General features: G+C 39.0%; 1 protein-coding gene across 1 annotated transcript in view; it reads right to left on the minus strand.

Annotated features, from left to right (window-relative positions):
- Positions 1-287: 287 nt before the first annotated feature.
- LOC149146662 (ADP-ribosylation factor 1) overlaps positions 288-27,751 on the minus strand; it is an 81,771-nt gene continuing 54,307 nt past the window's right edge. The window contains exons 5-8 of the mRNA XM_089453289.1: positions 8,937-9,048; positions 7,901-7,948; positions 984-1,114; positions 288-655 (exon numbers count right to left, since the gene is read on the minus strand). Coding sequence (XP_089309415.1) covers positions 622-655; positions 984-1,114; positions 7,901-7,948; positions 8,937-9,048 — 325 coding nt within the window. The 3' untranslated portion in view covers positions 288-621. The remainder of the gene's footprint in view (positions 656-983; positions 1,115-7,900; positions 7,949-8,936; positions 9,049-27,751) is intronic.

Here is a 27,751-nt window from a genome sequence, read left to right on the forward strand (position 1 = left end):
AAAACATATAGAAGAGATTAGATGACATACACCAACTACAGTGCAGTCCAATATTCTACATTGCATTAACCGGAGATAAAAGAGATGGACTTCAAATGGCCGATGAACAATCCGTTATAATAGACGGACATATTTACCCACACTTCATTCGAATCCAAATATTTCCCGTTGGACTCGGATAGAATCCAGAATCTCGAGAAAATGCTCCCTTCAACTATATTGTGTCCAGACATTCAATAGAAATTTGAAAAAACAGAGCTCTACATGGAAAGATACTGAACAGAGACTAAATCAACGTCCGAATTTTCTTGAAAAAGTTCCCTTGCCGGGAGAACACGAGAGTAACAATGAAACTCAATAATGCAACATTATCCAAGTGGAGCAAAAATGTAACTATTTAGCATAGGTCAATCTCCCTCAATAGCAAGGTAGCGTTTCAAAATCTTCCACGAGAATGATATCACATGCTGCTCTTAGAAAGGAAATTAAAAAAACTGAATTAAACTAGGAAAACTCTCCTGCAGATCAATCCAAGTAATCACTAAACACTCATATGATCCTCATGTTACATGGGACGCATTTTAGGATAGTCCCTACCATTGAGAAAATTCATGTTAAAAATTATCTCCCGCCAGCTTTAAGCGTATTGCTTAACCTGCATTACACGACGATCAGATCAAAGAAATCAGATTGCCTGTAGGCTTATATAGTTAATTAACTAATTGTTAACAGTCTAGGAAACAAAAATTATCACTGGCTGTGCTTCAAAGGATAGATGTTCAAAAATCTAAGAAACAGATAGATGATGCCTATGTGCAGAGGTAAGGAACCTCAAATATCTCATTTCAAAGCATGAAGTTACAATATTTTCTAAATAAGTTTCCCTATTGATTGATTGCAATTTAGCAGCAAACTCAGAACTGGTTGCTTAACTTGAGGTTAAGATCACGCAGATGCAAAATTTGTGAGGTAAGAGTACTTACCAATCCAATCCTTCAAACAAGCCTTCACCCTTTATTGCTGAAGTCTTGAATATAGCCCATTGCCGACTTTTGATCTTGTGCAGTTCGAGAGCCTCAGTTACTGCAGCATCGTCGAGGGCACCTGGGAGATCCTGTGTAGACAAGTAACAGAAAAAAGTAAAATCAAAAAACAAAATTTCCTAAACAGCGTATAGACTACTGTAGAGGAATCTCTGTGCTCCTCTTCTCCCTTGTTTCTATGAAAAATTCTCTATATAGCCTACTGTAGAGGAATTGTCTGCTTTTCAGCAAAGTTTGTCATTGAAAGTATGAAAGATAAACTACATATAAGACACTTACGCATAAGGGCACATAAGGGATATATATTCAGGTTTTTGGAAAGGCAGGTATGGGAATTTCTCGTTTTCCATAAGAAACACTTTTTTTCTGTTTTGACTGCAATTACAGCACTTGCAAAATGTAATTTCCATTCTCCCCTTGAATAGAGATTGCTATTTTTGCTGTCGAAAATAAGGAACATAGAACTTAGAGTATAATGTAAATCATATGTAACTATTAAAACATACAACAAGATCATATGTGAGGGGTCACTGTAGGAATATAAATGCCAAAGACCCATATTCATATAATTTCATCATTTAATAAATATTTTTACATTATTCCAACATGGAATATTTTAATTATAAACTTGTTTGTAACATTGGTATCAGAGCAATGATTGGGTGCCAAGTCAAGCGGCCCGTACTTACATTTTCATCACTAGCATTCAAGCTGCCACACACAACAACCATATCTTACCAGTGTACACCAAACCAATCCCCCGATACTGTACAGTGATCAAACTCAGCTCGGCCAGCAGTCAATTACCATATAATGAAGTAATTATAACATTTAAGGATGTTGGATCTGCAAGGATGAAGAAACTGGTAACCATCGATGAAGTCCAAGGGGACATTCAAAGATACAGTGATGAAGTAAACTCTGTTAAAAAACCTTTCAAGGATATCAAAAAAGAGCAAAAGGAATTTCAAGAAAAATTCACCAAGCAAGTAGAGGAAGCCAGTCATCGATGGAATAATTTAATGCTATGGACAGAAGAAGACAATGCCAAGAGTACACAAAATGATTTGGTGACTAACAGGATACTACAAAGATTAAACAAGCTTAGAGCTAGACCATTAAATTTTCAAAAACCACCAGAAAAGACAAATCCATTCCACAATAGTAACACAAGAAATCAGAAAAACGTAAGAAATCATGATAGCACGTAGTTCTTCAATAAAATAAAAATGGTATGACTGAATATAATGAGGACAATAAAAGGGTCATCATTTTGGTCAATAAAATGGAAGGAATCTTCACATCAAATCCACTACCTTCTGAGAAGGAAATGATAAGGAGAACCTCACATTATTTGAAAGCTATGTTGCAGGAAATGCCACTTCAGGTGCCATACCAGGCATGTTTCTGTACGGAAACATGGAAGCCCATGTGGTTCGGCCTTGAAATGCATTTTCGGCCATCAGAATGCATCCCATGTGTCAGAAACACAATTATACAGCCGGAAATGCATTTCTGAGCCATACTAGCAACTGTATGACACATTTCCATTACTGAATCCGTGTATTTTGACTTGGTTTGACAAGGTTTTTGACTAGGTTTGACCAAAAATGTTGAAAATTAATGCTAATGTTAGATTATTTCCTTAAACTTTCTATCTTTCCTAAGTTGGTGTTACCTTTATTTTTCATTTTTATCCTTTTACTTAAATTTTTAACATTACCATTAATTGTTTCAAGATGTTTGAGAGTGGATCCAACCTCATCGGACATCATACGGCGAACGAATAATTTCATATCCCATTCAAAATTCAGTAGAATTAACAGTTTTCGAGATTTCATGATTGGTAAGATTGCACCATTTTCCTTGGATTCTAATCACATATGAGGATAGGGGATTGGCATTTAACCAAAACCAACAACCCTTTTTAGTGTTGATTGTTAAATTCCTCTATCATGGCATTAGCAAAAATGTACCCTTTGCTCAAATCAATATCATTGATTAGGAATGTTAATATTTTTCTACCATATTTTAAGGCTTGAAATAGGTTGTTTCATCAAAATTGGGTGATGCTTATCACTGTCCCTCGAAGATTGAGGTAGAGGCAAATGCTAGACAAGAGAGAGCGATAATAATGCTGAGGATCCCAATATAATTGGATGGTTGAACATTGCTTGTCATTTATGTTTCTCATTTTAAATGTTCATTCTCATTTATTCATAATGCTTTCTTTCTAAGTTTCAATATATATATACACATATATATTGCACTGTTTCCAAATTTTTGGGGTGTCACATTTCTAACATGTTTTCATTTCAGAAACTTGTACCCATTTCCCAGTATCATGTACCTTAGTTTGGAAGGAGAAGCTTAAGATTGGTTCTTGTGATGGTATAAAAGATGTGGTTTCTCAATAAATTACAAAATGTTCACCAAGTACTCATTAAAGAGGTTTCATAATGAACAAGAAGCTTAAGATTGGTTCTTGTGATGGTATAAAAGATGTGGTGGATTCTCAATAAATTGCAAAATGTTCACCCACCTAACCAAACAGGGAGCAGTGGGCAAATACACTTATGAATGGAAAATCCTTGCAACAAGAAAGTCTAGAGTCACAAATACCCAATAACTAAAAATGTGCACTGCAAGAATGAAGAACAGTGTCTGTGATGAATTTAAACTATGGAAACCTCAGAATGTGAATGGGGCCAAAAGTTAGCAATGCTGATCGAAAGAAAAAACCTCGGTCAACAAAGGGTAGCTTTTCAACCACCATAGAAGACAACTAGTGATAACCCACAAAACCAACACAACAACAATAAATTCCACCACTTTGAAAGGGACAAAATGAAGAAAAACAGTTGCCACCACTGTGGTCAGAAATGGTTTTCCAGGGCACCAACGTGTAGAAAAGCCTCTACGATATTGTAAAATAATGAACAGTAAAGGAGATAGAAATCCAAGAATTAAAAAATGAAATCACTATCGGGTACAAGTCAAAATCCAATAATTGATGTAACCAGGCCCAAATTATCACAGCTACCATGGCATTCACCAAGCAACCTTGAAGGGAAGGAAAAATACTACCCCCAAAAGTTATAGAACATAGTGTAAAATATATTTGATCTCACCTAAGGAATATCATAAGACTAAGCATCCAAGAAAAGAACCAAAGAACCTACAATTTGTGTTGCATTGACGTTAAGAAATTTGTAGCGAAGGACTCTAAAATTAAGAGTCGTAAAATTAGGGATGTAACAATACTAGTAGATGCTAGCAGCACAATAGCTGCATATGTTAGCCTATGGTGTACCTTACCAATCAGTAAGTCTCTTGTCCCCTTTAAGTTGTAATATTCATTTAGGATAATAGTAATTTATCCTCAAGTGATGACTAAATGATTTAGTTAAGATTGCCTAGCCTAGTCGCCAAGCAAGGTGTTAGGATCTAGAGCAAATCCCTCTTAAGAGTTGGCATCACCCATTGTACTATATATTTGGAGCTTTGGTGTGAATATAAAATGGGTTCGCCAATTTACCTTTTCCGTCAAATTGTTGATCCTATCTTGTGCTCTATATCTTGATTCTTAACATGGTATGCAAGCTCATTTAGTGTTAAGGGCGTGATGTCTTCATGGTAGTTTTCCATGGAAGGTGGGAAATTCAAGCTTCAAGGTAGTGATCCAGGAACAATTCAAAAATTTGAAGAAATTTTAGAGTCGTATTCACTCATTAAAACTTAATCCCATAGGAGCTCGGAAGATAAGAAAAATCTTTGATTCAATAAAGATAACTATAATGTAAATTTAGTTGGTAGACCTGTAGTTTTGAGATCGACATATCATAGATATGGTAAATCTAATCAAATTTGAGTAAGGCTGACAACGTGTAGCATGGACCTGATCCAACCTCTGTAACATGTAGATTAAGCTCTCATTGCAATATTTAGATCGTTTGCATCCCTTGTACCTGAATCCCCCCCTTGGCAGTGGTGGTGGTAATATTAATTGGACCTTATGATCATCTGATTTGATTTTTCAACAATTTGGACATTGTGGTCTTTTTTGTTGTCTAGTTTTGGCAAAGAGAAAGGAACAACTGATGGAATCTCGATCTTCCCACCCACCTAATATTGGCATTGCCATTCTTGCCCCTTAATTTTGATGTCTGACCTTAACCTTCAAACCCTAAATTATCAGTTCTAAACACAAACCTCATTATGTTCTGTCGATCACTAGTAATACAGGTTACCTACATTTCCTCAGTCATCACAAGTCATGGAATGAATTAATTTACTTTTCTGCAAACTGAACATTCATCCATACTCTACCCAATTTGCAGAGGTGCAAAGAAATCAAACCTACATTACAAGAGAATCGAACCCATTCATGAAATTCCCCGGATAGAAGCACAAATCTACAAGGATATACAACCACATCCAAATTGGATGCTCCTCGCTATTATGGCAGTTGTTTATAGGACCTTCTCAAGATAGGTCACAAGTTTGAATGGTCAAACCATTATCTCAAGAAACTACGAATTGTGGCAAGAGAGTTTCTGTAACATTCCTAATAGGAAAATACAGGAAATAATAGAGGCTATGAACTAACTGCAAACTACAATCTCAAAAACAGGCAAGCACAGGAATTAAACACCAAAAATATGAACCAAAGCTCTGAACCATTTTATTAATATGAGAAGAATGGGTACAATAAATGGTAATAGTAAAACCTGGGCTTGCTACAAGCAAACAACGCAAAAATCAGGTGATTATAATGAATCCCAAGTGTTGTAGAAGCTCCTCCCCAATTTCTGTGCTGACCCAATAAATTTCTGCTACTGCTGCCAGATAGCAAATGGAAAATCTGCCCTCAAAAGTGCTCAGAAAATTCTGAAAAATTTGTTGGTGCACTTTCTCAACAAGGCCAACAAAACCCACAAAGGGATTGGCCCCAAACCAACTCGTGTATTTTGAGTTTATACATTTATGGGTTTTGCAATGTAAAATTTATTTGTGTGACGAAGATTTCATGGTGAAAATTGTGAATTTCGATTAAATGGATTTACCACATAATTTCTGAAGAAAAATTCTGAGAAAATTGGCCAAATAATTTTTGGTACATTACACATCTCTACCTTATTCAGGTACCAGAACCAGCAATGCTTATCCATCTTCATCAAAGAGATCTTCAACCACAAATATCAATTCTTGCACACCATGCCATGCCTTGGGATAACCATGATGACCACCTAATACTTTCATGTGGATCCATGAGATCAAAACCACAAGCAACGAGTGAAATTTCACATTGCACAAAAAAATAGAAGGGTGAGATCTTAGGTCTCTTCTCAGCCTCCCCCTCTGGGGGATCGATAGATATCATCAAGACCAATTTGGCAATGTCGAAATGTACATTAGTTCAACTTCACATGTCCTTAGAGCACTAGAGGGACAAATTCTAGGCAATTCCAGAGCAAGGCACTCTCAACCCGTATGCTATGTCACAAGGTTCGTCGAACTTTAACCTTGAGGTTTGAATTTTGGCGAACCTTAAAAAAAAATTTGAGGTTCGGCGAACCTCATCAAACCTCATAGCCATTGACCAAGTCTATAGATCAAAGCTCATAGCTTCATGTCACAACTCAAGCTTGTAATTTATCCTTGCAGTTCCATGTCTGAGATAGCATTTTTTATGTTTACTAAAGTTGATTTCTTACTATTTTATCCTATAATTCATTTTAAATTAATATAGGTTCGTTTATATATATATATATCTATATATATAGATATGAACCTAATGACGAACCTCATCAAAAAATCTGAACTCAAATCAAACCTAATCATTGTCGAACCCGGACTCGAACCCAAACCATGTGACATTTCCCATATGATTACCTCCCAATTCCATAGGAGTATCGTACGAGTTTCTTTCTTTCAACCTCAGATGTTAGGACTATCCCTCGCTCCTACGTCCTCCCCAAGATCGTACGAAAAACCCCACCTTTGGTTCTAGGGGACTTTTACGGCGAGCCAATGCCTAATTCGCCCCACTCACCATCAGTCATGAGACTCAAGAGACCTTGACACCCTTAGCTCCATTGCCAAATTTTCCTATCTCACTCATTCTTTCTTGGCAAGCTATTGATTATTTTGTATAGTGCCACAGTTTTTTATAGGTGTGTAGCAGTAGCACCATTACTTGTTTCTTTCTTTCTTTATGTTTTAACTTATTTTCAGCATTTTCTTGGAGTTGTGCTTGCACTCCCACATTGTATTCATATTTATTGTACTCTTCTTCAATCCCATTGACTTACTTTTGTGGTCATTTATTGGACATTAATAAAATCATCTTATCTTATCACATTGTGTAGGGCTTAATCCACCCTAAGTTAATTTTCTTCAAAATTGTATCATGCAACATTTGATGAGAATTTTGATTTTTATTTTCAGTATACCTTTGGATACAAGTTGAACTGCCATCTTGGTATCTAGGAATATGAACCAAGTTTATTTCCATCAATGTTTGCATGTTAATTGTTAGCCATGACAACCTATTTGATTAGGGTGATGATAGGGGCTAGCAATTGAGCTTCCTTTAATATACAGGAGACAAAAATTGATGCTTTACTATGCACTGGTGTGTCAACACCCAAATATAACTTTTTCAGCTATGGATGGTCTTCAATTGTAACTGGATCTGTAAGTATCATTTTGTAAGTATAAATCTTCGCTACTACACAATTCATTTATCTGTTACATCTATGAGATTTCCCCTATCCATCATTTGAAAACCAACAACCTATTGCACCTATCTATAACAACTACAATAATTCATCATTATAAATTATTGCAATCACCTGCTTGTTTGCATAAATGAGTACAACTGCTCCCTTCAGTTCCTCCTCCTGCCAAAAGTTCAAGCAGCAGTATGAGACTACCAACAAAAACAAAGCTAGAATAAACATACAATTAGAAATTTATTTAAACAACTAGATATCTACTATCTACAAATAATGAACATTGAATTGACCAAAATGTCAAAATATCAGCAAAGCTATTGCAGGCTGAGCTTTCAACTTCATAGTGAGTATATCAAGTGTCAGATGCATATGTGATTGTCCACCTATCTCATTCACAGGTTCCAGTAAGCCAAAACTGGTGGTACACAACAACCATATTTGTATATGCCTAGTTACCTATACTTTAATATCTGCAGTATGAAAAAGTCAAAACAGTACATATACACATTAGCAAGCACCATATTTACTTCTTATGATTCTTTCCAACAGGGGTGACAGTTTTTCACCTCGTTACTGTTTTTAGCTTCAGTTTCTCACGTCCCTTGGAGAGAGTGACTTCTATTGCTCTCTTAAATCAAGCATACATGTTTAACTTTGTGACTGTTGCCAAAATAACTATGTTATTCAATAGTGAAACTCGTTTTGCTCCAATCCCATACTCCAGTTGCCCTAATCAATATTCTATTTAACAGCCTTCCAGTTTCTACCCAATATCTTCATGCCAATATCCACAACATATGGTTTCCTAATTTAACACCATGTTGTTTGCAATTGTCCTATACATGGGGTTTATCTCATATGTTTACCCGTGTATTTTTCATTTTTATTTATCCTTATTTTTATCCCTAAGAATTACCTGCAGCATTCACACATTACCGTCATGACTCTTGTAGTTTCTAGTTCCACTGAACTACTTTGGTCATCTGTGAACAATTTTTTTCTCTCTAATATGTATTTCCCTTTGAATTGTAAGCCTGGACCTACTTTCTAACTGTCAATGCCAACAACGAGAGCTTTTTGAAATATTTTAAGAAAGATTTTTAAAACTCTGATCAGGTAGTGTTCAGAAAATATTTTTGCCCAAAAGACATACCTCCAAAATAGAATGAAATTCATCTTTGGCTGTGACCAATCTCTCAGTATCACTCGAATCAACAACATAGATAACTGCCTGAGTGTTTGGGAAATAACACCGCCAATAGGGCCTTCAAACATGAAGTTAAAATTCGTCAGCTACTATAAGCGCACAAACACAGAAAAACACAAGAATTTTCATTATATGAAAGAACTATATGAAAGTCAAAAACTGCTGTGAAACTATTCTAATTCAATATGTCATGCACCTATGTAGAAGGTGCATCTGTATTGCATTTGATGTGCATATATTATGAAATACTATTTGTTTAACTTAAATAATCCTTAAAGATCTGGCATCACAATCTTACTAATGAAACGAAAATCTGGGCCTGATAGTTATTAAATCTCATGAACAACAACTGACATTTATTTACAAACTTCATAAATGCTTACAACAGCCAACCAAAAAATACTTAAGTAAATCAATGCCAAATTTAGCAATTGCACAGTCTCACTATCTTACATAATTTAAAATTCTGGTCACCCAAAACAAACCTTGATAACCTAAGGCATTTTTATGTTAAATTATTCACCAAGAGTAGTAAGCATTTCTAATATTTTAGTAACAGCCTAGTCAATACTCCTGTCAAATGATTGTCACAATATAGTCCCGTTTAGTGATATGACTAAGAGAGGAAAGGTGGATGGATAGATAGATAATTACCATGATTACATGTAATCAACACAATTTTAAAGTTTCTATTTTACAGCAATTTTATTACTTTTTATTATTTACAAATTATCTCAAAAAACCCTTTTTTGGGCACAATATTTACTCTTGAATTCCTACAAACATCATGCAAAGATCTTCACCCTCAATGACTTTCACAAGCATGGACCTACAATGGGGAAGTATGGACTTTTGCACCATAGACCAAGGTTCCATTTCCCATGGGCTTGTCTGGCACCTCGAGGTAGCCATGGGAACGCCTAGAGGTCGGGGTTGAAGTTTTGAACATATGACAATGTGTAGTGAAAGCACCTCAAGATGGAGTGCCCATACATCTTGCTAGTGTAAGTTGTTATTTACACCAAAAGTCTCTGCAATGGTTTACTCGAGTCAAACAGCAATTGCCCGATATTGTACTTCAATTTGTCAATAGTCCCGAACTCCTTGTCAGACTACTTAACCGGACTTGGTTTCTCCAAATTCAACTAACACAGCAGGAGGTCTAACATTAGGCTCAAACTTATAATCTACAGAGACTATTACTACGCCATATAAACAAACAGAATAGGAATACAACACTGAACAATAATCTGTAGAACCATCACTCTATGGTGAGTCTACCCCAGTATGCCTCTACCTCCAACCATACCTTAAAATATGTAATACATTAGTGTAAAGCTGTGATCTTTCATATAAATTATTGCTTTATATAATTGTATTCACATATACTATTGACTAACCCATTTCATCCTACAATACTCTAACCATATAAAATTAGGTGTCCTACCTAATCACTAAATCATCAATTTGGGGTGTGTAAGATAAGTTAAAGTGCCATTGACAAAAAAACGCCTTAGGTACGACCACACATTCAAGTTGGGCATCAATCAACACATCTTCTTTGAAACACCTTACAATATTCAATACATTGGTTTATATAGTCACGCAAAGTAGTGATCATTCATATGAATCACTATTTTATATAATTAACCATTAACATATATTATTGACCAACCCATTTCACCCTATAACCTAAGTCACCTGACACAGGGACACGAGACGGGATACGAGGATTCAAGTGTCCGACACGGGAAAGTTGATCCCCCGGAACAGGACACGTTATATATTATTTTGTTAAAATATATATATATATATTAAAAATTAGATATTTCTTACACAAATTCTCATTCATGAAAGAAATTCATTGATCCAAACATAGATATTCATCTAGATGTAAGTTTTACAAAGTAACATTATGCATACAAATACAATTGTGACATATTCATCAATGATCCAATAGGAGAAAGACAAGACACTGTAGTTTTCTCATTAAGTCATTAAAATCAAAATGTGTTACATAGGTAGTAGCAATGCCAATGGCAAATAGAAATAGCAAATACAAAACGACTACAAGCCTCAAGGCAGTAGGTAGCTCATGAGTCATCAATAATCATCATCAAAATCAGCATCACTGTCATCATCATGGTCACCACTGCTCTCCATGTGAGGAGGGAATTTGCGAAAAGGTGTGGAGGATGACCCCTCTACAGTATCACCATCATCAAAAGTGGCAGGCTCTAGCACTGGCTCATTAAGATCTAAGTTGGACAATGCCAACTTAACACTGTTGTCCAAACCCATATGATCAAGAAAGACATCCCACATCTTTGTCTTTCCCTTCAAGCACTCATTCCTCTGCCTGTAAATAAGACGAAGATTGGTGTGCACATACACCATTGTCTCTGCCCTCGATTGCTCAAGCCTGCTCTTCTTGACACTATACAAATTCCCATATGTGCTCCAATTCCTCTCGCAACAAGAGGATGAAGTTACCTGAGAGATGAGCCTCATGGCTAACTACTGTAGAGGAGGGCTTGTTGCCCCATGAGTTGCCCACGAAGAATAGGGCTTCTTATCCCCTTGTCTCTAATCACATCATATCCTGCAAATCGACCAGTGCCAGTGGAAAACCCTAGAAAGGCATTCTCCACCTCATCAAGGGATGCTCTATCCTAAAAAATCCACCTCAATGCATCCTTCCTCCCCTGTGAAATTTCACCATCCATGTGAGGAGGGAATCTATGAGAAGGTCCACCATTCAACCACTCATGGTTGTAGTATTTTGGGTTCAATGAGTGAGCCAAACAATGCAAAGGTGTGCAATTCTTGGCCCATCTATTGACAAGAATATCCTGTATGGTGGTGAAGAAGGCCTCTGATGATGTCTCATACTCGGGGCACTCACTCTGTAAAATAATGCTCCTCACAGACTCAATCATAGAATCCCATCCCTCATAAACCTCTCCTAGGATGGGTTGGTCTGTATCTGCAAATCGTAGCAAAGAAATGATAGGGTCCATGATCTTAATAAGTAAACCTACCCTCTACAACCAAGCATCATCTAACACTGTATATTTCAATCTTTCTAGGGTTGCTTGATCTGTCTTTCTCCAAAAAGATCAAAATTCTGAAATAACCATGGCCCCAAGAATAGCCTTGACCTCCCTCAACCTCTTCAACATGATGAATGAAGAGGTAAACTGTGTATCTACAATCTTCAACAATGATAGATTGGTGTACTCCTCGTAGATTGTGAGGGCATTTGTATGATTTTGTACAAAGTTGTGGATATGTCGTGCATCCTCAATAATACTTCCAATCAGAAGCAATAGATTTAAGTGCTAAATTCAAGGAATGGACAATGCAAGTTGTCGAAAATACTTGTGGATATTTAGCTTCCACAATCATGCTAGCAACCTTGCAAACAGGTGCATTACCTGTAATGATTTGCACACAAGAATCAATACCTACATCTTCAATAACTTTAACGAACAACTCACCCATATATTGTGCATCCTTGTATTGTCCAAGTGCATCCACTAATTTCAAGAAAATTGGACTATTCAAGGAAGACACCATGAAGTTGATGAGTGGGTGGCATAGTGGATCTGTCCATCCCTCCAAAACAATACTAACAGTAGATGTTGGCCATGCTGATATAATAGGCTCAAGCATTTTGTCCACCTCTTTCTTTGCCTTAGTCGAGTATGTGTTTCTAAGCTTCTCTGACGCAGGAGGCACATACCCTAATGGAGCCCCTTGAGTTAGAGCTCAGCACATCTCAATAAATAAAGGTGAGCATGCAACATTAAAGGATATGAAATTCTGATAGAAAAAGAATGCAATGGTGAGATTAAGCTTTTCCCGTTTCTCTTTCTGAAAAATCTTGTCCATTAGACCAACTGCCACTGCCTTTCTTTTTGTTGCTTGTCCCCCACCAAAACTCTCAAATGGAAATTTGTTGCTACTTTCCCTCAAGAATGGAAGGGGATCATCATTCTTCTTCTTTTTAAATGTTGCAGCCACCTTTGCCATACCAACATTGGCCTCTCTTTCCATTTCTTTCCTCTTAGCTAAAGACCCCTGTGTACATGTTGCAATACCACAACCTAGTAAAGCCAACAAATGAGATTTCACACAGTAATATGTGCTCATGAAATAATTGTTGCAATTCCAAGCAACATTGCCTCCTCCCTTCAACTTGCTACCAGGCCCTTGCTCTCTTGTGACATACTTCCACAAGGGATATTTGTTATCTTGAGCCTGTTGTCTTCCCTCAACATTTGAAGTTGTTGTTGCATCCCCACTTCTAATGGAGGGAACACTTAAAGACCCAGATGAAATTGGAACAAGAGGGGCATCTCCGATGGGGACATTCTTCCCCTTCCTTTGCCCCTTCCCTGTTGCCCTTGATTGAGCCATGCATGCTGTAAAAAAGTAAATAAAAAATGAACAAACTTGTAAAGGAAATGCACATGCAAACTGTTGTAATAAAAATGCAAGAAAAATAGAAACAAAATGCACTTACCTGTTGCTTGAATCGCCTCCAAAATGCTCCCAAACCCTTTGTTATTCGCTCCCACACACCCACAACAAGAGAGACAGTGAAAAGTGAGGGTGAAATGGCCCAAAACCGCCCTTTATGGGCCGCGCATTGTACACCAATCAAGGGGACACATGTCCCAAAATCAGAACACGACGGGCTCGGTGCCTGAACATGATCGAACACAATCAGAGGACACGTGTCCCACCGAATCGTGTTTGATTCGCCCGATTCGGGACACGCAGAGGGTTAAGGTAGAATCTGGTTTCTTTGCCTATAACTACTCTTACCATATAAAATTAGGTGTCTTGCCTAATCATTCAAATCACCAATTTGGTGTAGTGTAATATAGATAAAAGTGTCATTTACACAAAATTGAATTAGGTATAAGTGAGCATTGAATTAGGCATAAGTGGGCACACATCCAAGTTGGGCATCACTCAGCACACAAATTCTTCTTTGACGAAGGAGTCTTTTGTTTCTATCTTTAATATCCTTGATGTGATTTGGCACAAATCCATCTTGTATTCATTAGGATATTGCATCACCACACATTTATGACTAATCACTCCATAAGCACATCCCCATTTTGATGACTTAAATGCATTAGTGTAATTGATCCTCTAATATTAAATTAAAGCATTCATGCCGCTTCCTCACCACAACGTCCCAGACAACAAATAACTTGTTGCAATTGCTAGCTATAGATAAGAGCTTGGAGACAAACAATGAACTGTGTCACTTCACTAAATTCCACTAATAAATATTTTTTAATGTCCCCTTCCTCGTAGGTATTGTCAACAACTTATTTATCTCTTCAACTACATTAATTTCGTAGTTGTTCTCTATACAAGGCGACTATAGAGGATATCCACTGACATTGCATCCAAATCACTTGGACCATTTTACCCATTCCTAACACCCCCCCCCCCAACTCCTCTAAGGGACACAACCCCAAGAAGGCATTCTACTTCATGCAATGAGTCCTTTTGTCAAATCTATGTATATTCATAGATATCATAGCCTTAGGATTCCTCTTAAGCCAATTCAAGGTTTGCTTTCACCATCTTGGATCAAGACAATTATTAGATTTTGTGGTTAGGGAGGATTTTTCAATTATTCCATTTACAAGAGATTGAGAGGGAGAAATGTGAAAATTTATAAATCTAACACATCAGAAACCCTTACTGCAATATTAGGTTTACCATCTCCTACCTGTTCTTTACATTAACAAGTTATTTAATAGCATAAACATCGAAGTAAACATAATTGCAGCCTTCACAAACATACAAATCAACAATTGAAATCAACTGAGACAACACAAGCGACACCGTTATTTTCTGGACAATCATCCCCAGAAAAACCCAATGCGGGAAAACCAGTGCAGCATATATGAGGCTTTTATTATTAAGCAAATTTATGAATACAACTAGGGGGCCAGAAATGGCTCACCCTTCAGAGAATATCCTTGGCAGTAGTACCTCTATCCAGAGACAGATATTCCAGCAAATCAACAACCGAATGATTAACCCCACAGTGACTCTGATTGTTCCTTGTGCTGGACAACGAAATCTGCTCCAAGCACTCCTCTGGAACTGCGTCACCCTCTCTGGAACTGTGTCACCCTCTCCTGGCTGATCTGCTCTCAGTCTGTCCCACAGAACCTCCTCAGAGCAGCCTCTACAGCCCGTTGCATCAGCCTCTGCGGCTTTCTGCATCCTCTGTGTCTGCCTCTACGGCTTTTGCGTGCTCTGCGTTGGCCTCCTTAGCCTTTGTGTCAGCCCTCCTAGGCTCTCCGATGCCTCTTCTGACTCTTTCCTGCCTCTCTGATATGTATTCTTCAACCTTGGATTGAAATCCCTTGTTGAACTGCCCCTCACTGCAACTGATCTCTAACTCGATTTCCTCAGCAAACCCAGCCCCAGAAAATCGAATTCTTGATCTCTCTTGGTGTGTCTCCAACTGACCCTCAAGCCTCCTCTTATACTTTTCTTGTTGACGATTCAACGGCCGAGATTAAGTCCCTAATCAACGGCTAAGATTAGATCTGGCTTGATCCTCGTCTCTTAGAACTTTCTCACCCATTTTATATTAATACACATTTTTAATTTTCTTATGTTTAGACTTAGGAATTCCATTAAAAATATTAATTATTTTAATATCTCTTCATCCGGGAGGAATTTCTTCAAACGATTTCTGGGGCTTGGAGATCTCATGTGCCTTAGCCTCTCCACCAATTTTCATGGCTAGAGCACATCCAATGCTACCAAAAATCAACACTCCCTCTTAGCGAGGAATGTGCTCTAGTAATGCTTCACCATAGAAACATCACACTGATCTTCTACATTGGTACCTGTGTTGATGCTTGGCCTGCTGCCCCACATCCACTGCATTGTTGCTTCCTGTACTGCTGCCCATGACACTGCCACTGCCACTGCCACTACTACATCTATATTGCAGCTCCCTCTCAACACATTGCATCATGCTGCCCATATCATTGCCACTGCTAACTGTTGCACTGCAACTCAATTACTGAGAAGTAAGTAACTGACTTCACCCAAACATTGACATCTTGGTCAGTTTAGAAGCCTCGTGATGCTGAAGCTACCTCAGCTGCTATCCTGTGCTCCCTCTGCTGCAACTAAGTTGTTGCAAACACCTCTGTGCCTCTCGCACTGCTGCAACCTCCACGACGCTGCCTTCGATTTCTGCACTCTAGCACTGCCTTGTCGCTCCATCACAGCTTGCTCCACCAAACACCTGTCATCATGCTACTGTCTTTAAGGGCTCCCGTAGTCGAATGTACTCCCAAGAGTTTGGGCACTTCAAGGATCTTTCCCCAGCATGTAGTCCTCTCGACTACAACTCGATGTCTCCCCACCTCTTCTCTAGAGGTGCATGAGCACTCATGGCACAATCGTCATCAGTCTCGACATCCTTCTCCGCCTTTGCTGGAGCTACCTTTGAGTCGGAAGCTTCTCCCTTGCCTTTCTTCCTGGGGCACTGAGAGGCATAATGTCCCAGCTCCCCACAGTTGAAGCACTTGACCTTGGAGATGTCTTTCTTCTTCCTCTTTTGAAACCCTTCTTGTCCCGCAGATGCTAGAGTTGCATCCTCCTCCTCCTCTTTCTTGACTCGAAGTCCCTTACCGCTACTCCCCGCCTTGGTCAACCTCCTGATCTCTTCCTGTCGAAGAGCTGTCCATATCTCCTCCCAACTAGGAGCGTCGCTCTGCCGAAAATGCTTCGGACAAATGTCTCCCAGTCCTCGGAGATTGCATTCAGAGCAGTCCTAACCATAAACTCTAGATTTGGTGTAGAACCCACGGAAGTAAGTTGGTCACGAATTCCTTGCAACCTGAGAAGGAACGGATCTATCTCCTCTCCTTTCTGCATCTGATATGACCTCAGTTGATTCTCCAATAACATCTTCCGCTGCACGGAAGAGCCCTGGTACAAGGTGGTCAAGGTCTCCCACATTTCTCTTGTTGTGTTCTTCTCAGCAATATGTGGTATGACATGATCTTTGACCCCATCTAGGATCATGCATTTCGCCTTCACCTAGGCCTCCTCATACTTCTCATTTGCAATCGGGTCAACTGGGACAACAACTGTTTTCAAGGCATAGTCCTTGATGCGATGTTTATCCAGGATTGTCAGGATCTTGGCCTTCCAAATGACAAAATTGGAAGCCCCATCCAATCTGTCCTAATCCTTCAATCCATTTACTGCCATCTCTGCTCCTCTTATAGACTCCCTCTGAGTCTCGACTTCCCTCCTGGAAATCCTTCTGCCAACTATCGAATCACTCCTCTCCAATCCCCCTTTGCTACTGCAACTCGAATCTGGATTTCTTGGCTAGAAATTCATCGAGGTAGTGCTTCCCTCTACCTTGGTTTCGTCTCCTTAGACATTGTTCTGCATAGACAGAAATAGCGTCCCACCAGCTCCTCAAATCACAATCTGCACAACTCCCTTAGCCATGACAACTGAGGAACTTGAGCCCTTCAGGCTCTGTGCAATCACAGTGTAGGTTGAATCTGCTCCTCCTGACCAACTGCATCAATCCTTCCTAGCTGAGAAGGATGACATGGCTCTACATGAGCCTGTTCTTCCCCTCTCTACCTCTGCGCTGGCCCTTCTCCTAGCTCAGAATGTTGATGCAGGCTCTGCGTCACCCTCTTTGCTCTGCGTCACTCCTCCTCTTGCCTCTTCAGCTCTGGAGTAGCGCTGTCTCTCGGGACAAATGCTTCTCTACTGCAAATTCTCAGATTTATTTGGTTGGTGTCTTCAGTCCTCTTTGATTTGCAATCGCTCTGATACCATGTGAAAATTTCTAAATCTAACACATCAAAAACCCCTACTGCAATATCTGGTTTACTATCTCCTATTTGTTCTTTACATTAACAAGTTATTTAATAACATAAACATCGCAGTAAACCAATTGCAGCCTTCACAAATATACAGATCAACAACTGAAATCAACTGAGACAACACAAGGGACACCATTATTTTTTGGACAATCGTCCTTGGAAAAACCCAATGCAAGAAAATCGATGCAGCGTATATGAGGGTTTTATTTTTAAGCAGATTTCTGAATACAACTAGGGTGCAAGAAATGGCTCACCCTTCAGAGAATATCCTTGGCAATAGTACCTCTATCCGAAGACAGATATTCTAGCAAATCAGCAACCAAATGATCAACCCCATAGTGACCCTAACTGTTCCTTGTACTGGACAGCGAAAGTTGCTCCAAGCACTCCTCTGGAACAACGTCACCCTCTCCCGATTGATCTGCTCTCAGTTTGTCCCGCAGAACCTCCTCACTGCAACCTCTTCAACCCAGCGTCAGCGTCTACAGCCCTCTGCATTGTTTGCGTCAACCTCTGCGGCTTTCTGCGTGCTCCGTGTCTGCCTCTACGGCTTCTGCGTCCTTTGCGCTGCCTCTTCGGGCACTTTGTTGCGTCTCTGATATGTATTCTTCAGCCTTGGATCGAAATCCCTTGCTAAACTGCCCCTCACTGCAACTGATCTCTAACTCAATTTCCTCAGCAAACCTAGCCCCAAAAAATCGAATTCTTGATCTCTTGGTGTGTCTCCAACTAACCCTCAAGCCTACTTTTATACTTTTCCTGTTGATGATTAAACGACAGAGATTAAGTCCCTAATCAATGACTAAGATTAGATCTGGCTTGATCCTCGTCTCTTAGAACTTTCTCACCCATTTTATATTAATACACATTAATATTTTAATTTTCCTAAGTTTAGACTTAGGAACCCCATTAAAAATATTAATTGTTTTAATATCTCTTCATCCAGGTGGAATTTCTCCAAACAATTTCTGGGTCTTGAAGATCTCATGTGCCTTAGCCTCTCCACCAATTTTCATGGCTAGAGCACATCTGATGCTCCCAAAAATCAACAAGAAGCAGCTCACCTTTAGGTGTCCCATTTACCATAAGGTCGGAAGAAGGTTCCATTGCCTCTATTGAGACTTCGGCCATTTCCTCACTACCACCTTCTTCCAAAGATGCATGGCTCTTTTTATGAGAGAGGTGTTGGTACGCTAGAGACAAATCTTATGAGGACCTCTCACAATGGACTCCAATAAGCTAAACACTTATTTTTTTCCTTCTATCTCATTATCAATGGCAACAAGTGGCAAACAAAGACTGAAAACACATCCAACAAGAGATTAGTGATACCACGCACCTCTCAATTTTTTGCTCAAACTACACCACAAGATATCTAGTGAGTTCCCCTTCGATAGTGCAATTTGGTTGCCTCCACCCATTTGGAGAACAATCTTTCATCACTAGGTTCTTTGCAACAACCTCAAGTGTTAGGAGAGACCCTATAAATCATTCTCAACTCCCTCCAAGAGTTACATAATTGGGTATAGCCCTCGACTCTCCCTTTAGAACACCGTCAAGCAATGCATTAGATCCTTCTATGTGATTGGTGTTATAATAGGGACATTTTATCTCCCTCCTCTACTTTTACTTATACTTCCACTTTTGTTTCTAATGCAATCATTGGGGCTTCCTCTTCCCTTTTGTTTTGCACCTATTTATGATGACGAGTAACCCTTTACCATATTGTATTTATGCTTATGCTTTCGGCTATTTCTCTTTTTCGGTACTTTATTATTTCATTTTCTCCTTTAGATTCTAGGAGTTGCTTTGGCACTCTTGTAGTTTGTCAATATTGAATTGTACTTTTGAGTCCCATTACTTACTTTATTTGGTCATCCATGGGCATTAAAACTTATGTATACCATCATTTTTTCTGTTGTCCTCCCATTTGTCTTCACCTTTCTCATTGCTTACCCTTTTTAAGATTAGAATTCATACCACATTAAATAGCACCGTGCATTTCAGTTGTCAAACTCATCCCTTTCCTAGTTTTCTTGAAAAGCAAAGGTTGTAATTTGATTGTAGCACTCTTTCCAAAGCTTGTTAGATAATGCACATAAATAATAGCAAGCCTGCAAATAGAGAAGAGCAAAAAAGAGCGATTACTTGATATGATTCATATGGTAAATATAAATACATAACGATGCCTCATGAGATAGACAAAGTCCCATAGAACCACCTTATAAAATTAGGGCATGACTTAATAGAATTATGACCTAATATTACTTATGACATGTGCCTTTAGTAACCTAAGGATCTTAACTTTATTAAATTCCTAACACTAAAGTATTAAACTTTAAAATAGTCATAAGGCCATCATACTAAGCTAAGTCTCATAACTTCCCTTAATGGTCATAAAGCAAACATTTGTCCAATAATACAAACATATTGGACCAAAGGCAATAAAGAAGATGTCAACATCCTACCTTTAAATGGACTTCAGTCTTCAATATCAGAGTCTAAAGCTACCACCAAATGAGAAGTGATGTTGATTACAGGAATATAATGCAAAACAAGTCACTTTACCAACCTCATCTCTGACCATTGATGTGTCAAACAGATGAGAATCAAAGTTCACTAAAATCTCCATCCCACCTAACAAAAGTAGAAAGTTGATTTCCTCTAGAGTAACTTCACACATACACTTGACACTACCATGTTCTAATCCTTGAACTTCACAATTAGATGTACTTGTGATTCCAAAAGCACAATTCAATTGCAATCCATTGACATTATGATTGTTTTGTTTCTAAGTTTTCTTACTCTAATGGGAGTTATCATATTGCTCACTAGGCACTAATGTTATTAGAACCATTTGAGTTAAAATGACTATAAACTTGACTTTTTTTAGGAAATCACTAGTCCAACATGAGCATTCGATGCTAGATATATAATCCATGTTTGACTCAATCTAACTCATCCCATTAAAACACTTGCTTGACCAGGTCAGGTTAAAACATGAGTGTTAGTCGCCAAGTCAATGAAGCCCATGCAAAGAATAACTCCGTAAAAATGCACATGTACAAAACAAAAACTCTACACTACCTAGACCCTTATCAACCTTACTAAAAGCCCCTCCACACCTTTTCTATCTCATATGGATTGCCAAGAGATGATGAATACCTTGCTTGGAAACTCACTATTGTAGTTGATTTGGCACTAACATGGAGTTGATTTCATCACTCAAGACCTCCACGTATCTGTACAATCGATGCAATCTCCTCCTTGGAACACCTATACCAAGGTTGTGATGACTCTGGGTTGCACTCATGGATCGTGGGTAAGTCATTCATCTGTCCTTCGAAACATTCCAACAACCTCATCTCATTAACTTTCATTAGTTTTTGCTCTAGGATATCCCTCAAAATCCTATCTGTCAAAATGTTCTTTTGGTCTACCACGATGTTCTCTACCTTGCCAACCTTCTACTCCAATTCACAAATCCTTTCTCCACATTTGAACATCCTCCTCTTTTGTCTAGGGACACCTCCATCTAGTCCCTGATCATGTCCTCCAACCAGGCACATTGAAGTAACCCATGCTCCTTGTTACCCACTTCAATAGGTAACACCTAGGAGAAAAAACTTCTCCTCTTTTGTCAGCGAACAACCCTATGATAATCCACAAATAGCTTTGCTTCATATCTCGTCACTTATGCTCTTATCAACGCTCTCTCCTATGTAACATACTTATTGAAGGAAGGTGGGTAATCTATCAAAAGGTACACTAACCATTTCAATAATCATTTGCTTTTATTTAATGTTAAGGGCATTCTAATGTGGATCACGGGTTGAGTTGGACGATTGACCGTTTTTTATTGTGTCCTTGTTCCCACACTTCACCTGGGAGGTTATCATTTGCCCCTAGTCCAATGTGACCTTCCCTAAAGCCTTTTCTTTCCACTATTCAAGAGGGGCACAAATAGGATCAATAACCGCTACATGTTTAAGGGGCATTTAAAAAGCATAAAGCAAGCTAGTCACCCAAGCTATGCAAGAAGAAAAGAAAAATCATTAAAGAAAAGGCGCACGAGAGGGGCAAAAAAGCAGGATGAGGAAAGGGGTAACTCGGGCCTTCACGATTGCTTCCTTTTATCATCATTACACTCAAGTTGTTGCACCTCTTTCCGCTAGCACCAAGGCAGTGGCATCTTCCTTAAAGCCTTTCCCATCCATGTACATATTTATCACATGCACCTATGGATTGATGGTCCTACCTAGGAACTATCCTTCTCTTGGAGTACGAGGCACCTAATAGGGTTAATTGTATAATCATCCCTAACACAAGTGTGGTAACTTTCTTACAAATCATCAACTAGAAAGACATTTGGAGCCAGGGCTTGTGTGAAGTACTTTTGTGCCCCTAGCATTGAATATGATAGCAAAATAGTTTCTTTACCTAATATGTTGATCTCACTTAATCTTGAGGGCTTGTTTCGGGTGGTTTCTTACAGATGCATTATATATCCCTTGAGGGATGGCTTGGCCCTTCTGTAGCATAATTGAGGAGGATGTCTAGCCCAACATGAAAGCACTTGTGACCGTGCATTCCCAAGTATTTCCCCTCCAAATGTGAGCATTGGTCTTGAGGAAGCCCTCACATGGATGAATAACACCTTCCACACCACCATATGCTAAAATGTTGAGCCAAGAAGTTAGGTCTTTGAAAAGATTGATGGTGTGCCTTAGAGGACTCAGGATGCTCCTAGGTTGGGCTTATACCTACTTGATGGGCTTCTTTGTTTTGAAACCTAGATGAGGATGGTGATCACTTGCGACACTTTGGGAGGCCTAGCATGCCTCTTTTGATGCTAATGACATGGCCTATGGTTGCCATATAACCTATGTAAACCCTAGGAATGTGACACAGGGCTTCTTGATGATGACATTTTGGATGAGATATGACTTGGAGATGCACTCTCACTTTGATGAGGTGTCGGAGCACTCTTTGACCCAGTTGTAACTCATTAATTGAGGGTGGAGTCATTTTGGAGAACTAATTATCCCACACGTGTTGGAAAATATATCTTTTTATTATGTTTCATTATTATGTAAAGCTACCTATAGGTCGGCTTGTGACCTATTAGCCTTCTTGGATGCTTAAAGCAAACTTCTAGAAATTTTGATTGTTAATTAAGATAGATTTGACTCAATTACCCTCATTTAGATAGAGGGGGGTCAAATTCTATTGGATCGTGGTCACAAACACTCATTTGATGTCTCTTAAAAGAGTGTGCACTAGTAATCCTTCTTTCGTCTTAGACATCATGGCTGGATAGAGTGCGAATTGTCCTGGGGAAGATATGTTTTGCATGGAAAAGGCTTTCTATGGATTGATGAAGTGAAAATAGCCTGAATGGTGTAAGTTTAATGCTATTTTCTTCCATTTTGCATAAAATTGCTAAAATTAATGTTTGTCATATGAAATATTAAAAAGTACAATATCTTTCATGAACTTGTTGAAGATGTAACTACGCTCGGTCTTCATAATTATCATTGTACATGTATCTAAATGTATCTCTTGTAAAAGAAAAAGAAAATTAATTATTATTATTTTTCAAGCATGGGTTTCATGTGCAAAGTCAAATTATTTTTTAGTTCAAGCATGTTCTTCATGCTTCTAGGGTTTGTCAAGTCAAAAGAAATAGTGTCATGAGTCAAATCAATGTACTTGAGTCAAAGTCCTATTTGGACTCCTCCACAAGACCAAGTCCACCCAGAGAGACACCTATTCAACCTCATGGAAGGGTATAAATACAGTGCAATTCAAACTCATTTGAAGGATCATCACACACTTCGATTTCTATGACAAGAAGAGAAACAAAAGGAGCGAAAAAATTCAAGAGAAAGAGAAGTCAAAGGAGAGAGAATGAGAGTCAAACGAGAGTTTTTTGTCACATCTTTGAATTATGCCCTATTTTTTGTCACATGTGCAAAGGTACAAGTCTGCTACAGGGATCGAGAATTTCAAGAAGAGTTGCAGGTCCGAAAATCACAATTTGACCAGATTTGTTGACCATTAACCAACATTGACTTTGTTGAATTTGACTTGGTTAGGGAAGGTTGGAAAGAGGGTTGACTTGGGGCTTGTGGAAGGACTTTGTCTTGGTGTTTGGGTATTGGAATTCTCACTTTGATCTATTCTATAAGAAGAGAATATTTATGGGTTTTGCCCTAGCTTGGAGCCTATCTTTTGTGTTCATTGTCCTTTTGTGATCTTCATAGTTTATGGTTTTGGTAATTGTTTGACGATCAAAACATAATAAAATTAATAAGAAGCCAACACATAATCACAAGCAATTATCAAGTAAAAGAGAAATCAATCCTAATTGTTGCCCTAGTGATTTCTCAACAAAACTCTTGTTTCTTATTATTTATGCAAAATTTGTCATATCCATCAAAGGGACTAGATTTGCAAGCTTTGACCTTAAATCTCCTATATAAGAAAGTCACTAGGGTTTTTAAAGGGCTGAGTAATTTGCAAAGTAAGTCGTAGAAGCCAGTGCGAGCAGGTCATAAACCCCAGCGTGAGTTGTCAGAGAGGGTTCATTTCAGTTGTCGAAGGTCAGATCTTGGTCCAAATGGCAAAGCGAATATTTTCCAGAGGCAGAGGGAGGTTGGAAGGCTCAGTTGGAGCAGAGTAGTAGGCAGTGCAAATTATCTAGGCCAAGCAATGCGAATTCTAGGCAGAGCAAGTTTTCCATTGTGGGGTTCGAGCAGGCCAATGGAGGTCGGATTGATTGCAGAAGGGAGAAATCTTCTCCATTTTATTTTTGCCAAATATCTGTCAGACGACTACCAGTTGGGCATCTAGATTATTTTACTCATCATATTTTGTTGCATAATAATATAATAAACCCTCATTTGCCGCACTGGTTTTCTCTTCGAGGTTTTTTCAGGGACTTTTTAGTCCAAAATAATATTGTCAATTTTTATGTGCATGCGCATTTATTTCTTAGTGCCTGATTTTACTTCCGCAGCATAATTTTTATTGTGAAAAATTGCAGTGTTATTTATTCATTATTTTTCATATAACAAACAAACTACTAATCAATTAGGAGAATAAATTCCAGTTGTTGCAATTTAAGGAAATTTCACATAGTATCAAAGCAATTTTGATCAGATCAAAGGCTCAGAAGCAAGGGAAGCAAAGTTTTGCAGTTTCAAAGGGAAGCAAAGTTGCACGGGCCAGCCAAGCAGTGAGAATTGTTGGGCAAGAAAATCGATTTCTAGAGGTAGAGTGCAGGAAAAGTTCGATTTTCCCATAACAAAATTCTAGCAGGTGGTGTGGTTGCCAAAAGCAATTATGGTGAGGATATCAGTTGATTCGTTAAGCAGATATGAGCGCAAAAGATTTGCAGCCAAGACTACAGTTGTAGATCTACGCTGGGCAGGAAGAGAAAAGCACACAGAGGAGATTTCAAAATTACTCAAAGCGTTTCCACTTTTCAGTTTCAAGAGGAGATCTGAGATTTCCAGCTGCAGCAGGGTGAAGCAACCAAATTAATTTGCCAGTGTGAGTTTGCCAGAATAGCCAATTCTAGTTGCATAGGTTGCAATTCGTGTGCTAGTTCTTAAAGAAGGACATCTAGAAGGTAGAGCGAGTAGTCGCAATAAGTAGCTAAAGGTAGTTCATTAGCCAAAGAAGGATTTTCGGAGGCAGATCTACACATTCCTAAGGGTGTGTGAGTAGCAGAAGGAAGGTCGAGCAGGAAGGAGGGAGATTTCCAAATCCAATATCCAATTTATTCGAGTTTTGCAAAGATGGCTTCAGCAAGACTCAGGGATCAAGATAGACTTGATGGAGCCTCTAATTTTGGCATCTAGAAAGCCATAATGCAACTTTTGTTAGATGAGCATGGCTTGAAGGAGTTCGTGACCAACGTCAAGGTAGAGCCGACAGATGCACAGCAGTTGAAAAACTTCAAGAAAGAGATAGACAAGACTAAGAGGATGGTCCTAGACGAGGTTCGGGATCACGTCCCCCATATTGCAGACAAGATTACAGCAAAGGACATGTGGGATGCCATTGTAAAGTTGTACGAGAATCCATCAAAGAATCACAAAATGATTCTCAAGAAGAAGTTGAGGACAATGAAGATGCAGAAAGGTGAGAGCGTAACTTCCTATCTCACCATAATTCAAAAAGTCTGTGATGAGATGGCGGTTGTAGGGAAGAAACCGAAAGACAAGGAGCTTGTCTGAATAGCTCTAAACCGTTTACCAAGGAATGGCAGACCTTTGTTCAGGGGTTCATTGGACGAGATCAACTTCTAAATTGGGAACGCCTGAGCAGTGAGGAGTGACTTCACACAAGAGGAGCTAAGGCTTAGCTTAATCAAAGGTACTACAACCAGCAACAACAAAGGACCAAAAGTTGAGGAGGAAGAAGAAAGTGTCGCCCTTGCAAGGAAAGGGAAAACGAAGAAGGGTCCTAATCAGGGACAGAACGCAAAAGGAGGCGAGAAGAAGAAAAAGGACCTGTAGAAGGTCAAATGCTTCAGGTGCGGTGGGTTTGGCCACTATGTCACCCAGTGTCCAAAGAGGAAGAAGGACAAGAAGGGGCAATAGCAAACGACTACTTCAACAAAGATAGATGAGTTGACATAGGATGGAGGAATTTGCATTGATAGCAACTATACCTCCAAAAGGAGGAGGGTGATGCTTCAAAGTTGTAGGATTGGGCAGGGTCCCTGGATGAGCGGCAGTAGTTGTAGCATACTCATCACATGGATCATCACACTTGCTACAAGGGCTCACAGTATTCAGTAGCAAGATGATTAGTGTCAGCAGCCATAGTCAGATCTTGAGGGACAATGAAAAGCTAGTTGCAGTCAGAAACAATTGGGCACAGTCGGGTGCTTAGGAGACAGTGCAAAGCTAGTTGCAGTCATAGGACTCAAGAAGTAGTTGCGGAGACAATTGCAGAGCTAGTGCAAGCGCACAATAGATCTATAGAGATCGAGCTTCAAGTTGTAGTTGCAGGAAGCTCATGTGATTGGAGGTGGCAGTGTGAATTGCCCAAATGCAGGTTGCAGGAGTAGTTCTAGGCAGAGTGAGACTCCATGTGGGAGTTTCCATCCAGTAGATATTTCACAGTTCTGTTTCAGAGGGAGATCAGGTGAGATCAAACTCACTATTGCAGTAGTTGTAACAACAATGCAGTGATAGCAGCAATAGTGTGGGGTCAAAGTTGATTCAACTAAAGATGGTAGCAGGTGGATCAAAGTTTGCGCAGTAGCATGATGGACAGTGAGAACTAGTTGTATCACAGATGTCAAACATCAGAAACGTGTTTAGTCCAACTATAGCATGTTCCCACGAGTAGCAGGTTGCAAATATACTCATGAAAGCTCTAGGGAGAGCTAAGTTCGTCTACTTCAGAGAACAAATGGGTGTCGTGGAGATCACCTTCCTCGCTAAGAGTGAATGTTAGTTTATGGATTGTTTTAGTAACATCAGACAACTATTCTAGCCTTGATTTGTGTCTAAGAGGCTCAAGGACATGAGATCTCCCAAACCCAGAAAAAAAATCGAGAAAAAACACCTAAAGACCACTCAATTAAATTAATTGATCAACAATTAAAAATGTTAAAGTCTAACTAAAGAAAATTGATTAATTAATGGGAATTAATTGGGGAGACCAACTTGTGCTTCAGAGACTTCCAATAAGTGACTTGGATCAAGTCTAAGATGATCTTAGTCATCAATCACGATTAGATTTTGTTCATTGATGCTTCGGCGAGAGATTATAAGAGCAAGTCGAAGGGATGGAGATAGACACGAGGGAGAGAAAATTAGCTAA

This window comes from Pinus tabuliformis, chromosome X (genome assembly GCF_031772625.1).
Source record: "Pinus tabuliformis cultivar Carrire ecotype Pingquan chromosome X, CPIR1, whole genome shotgun sequence".
Taxonomy (NCBI): Eukaryota; Viridiplantae; Streptophyta; class Pinopsida; order Pinales; family Pinaceae; genus Pinus; species Pinus tabuliformis.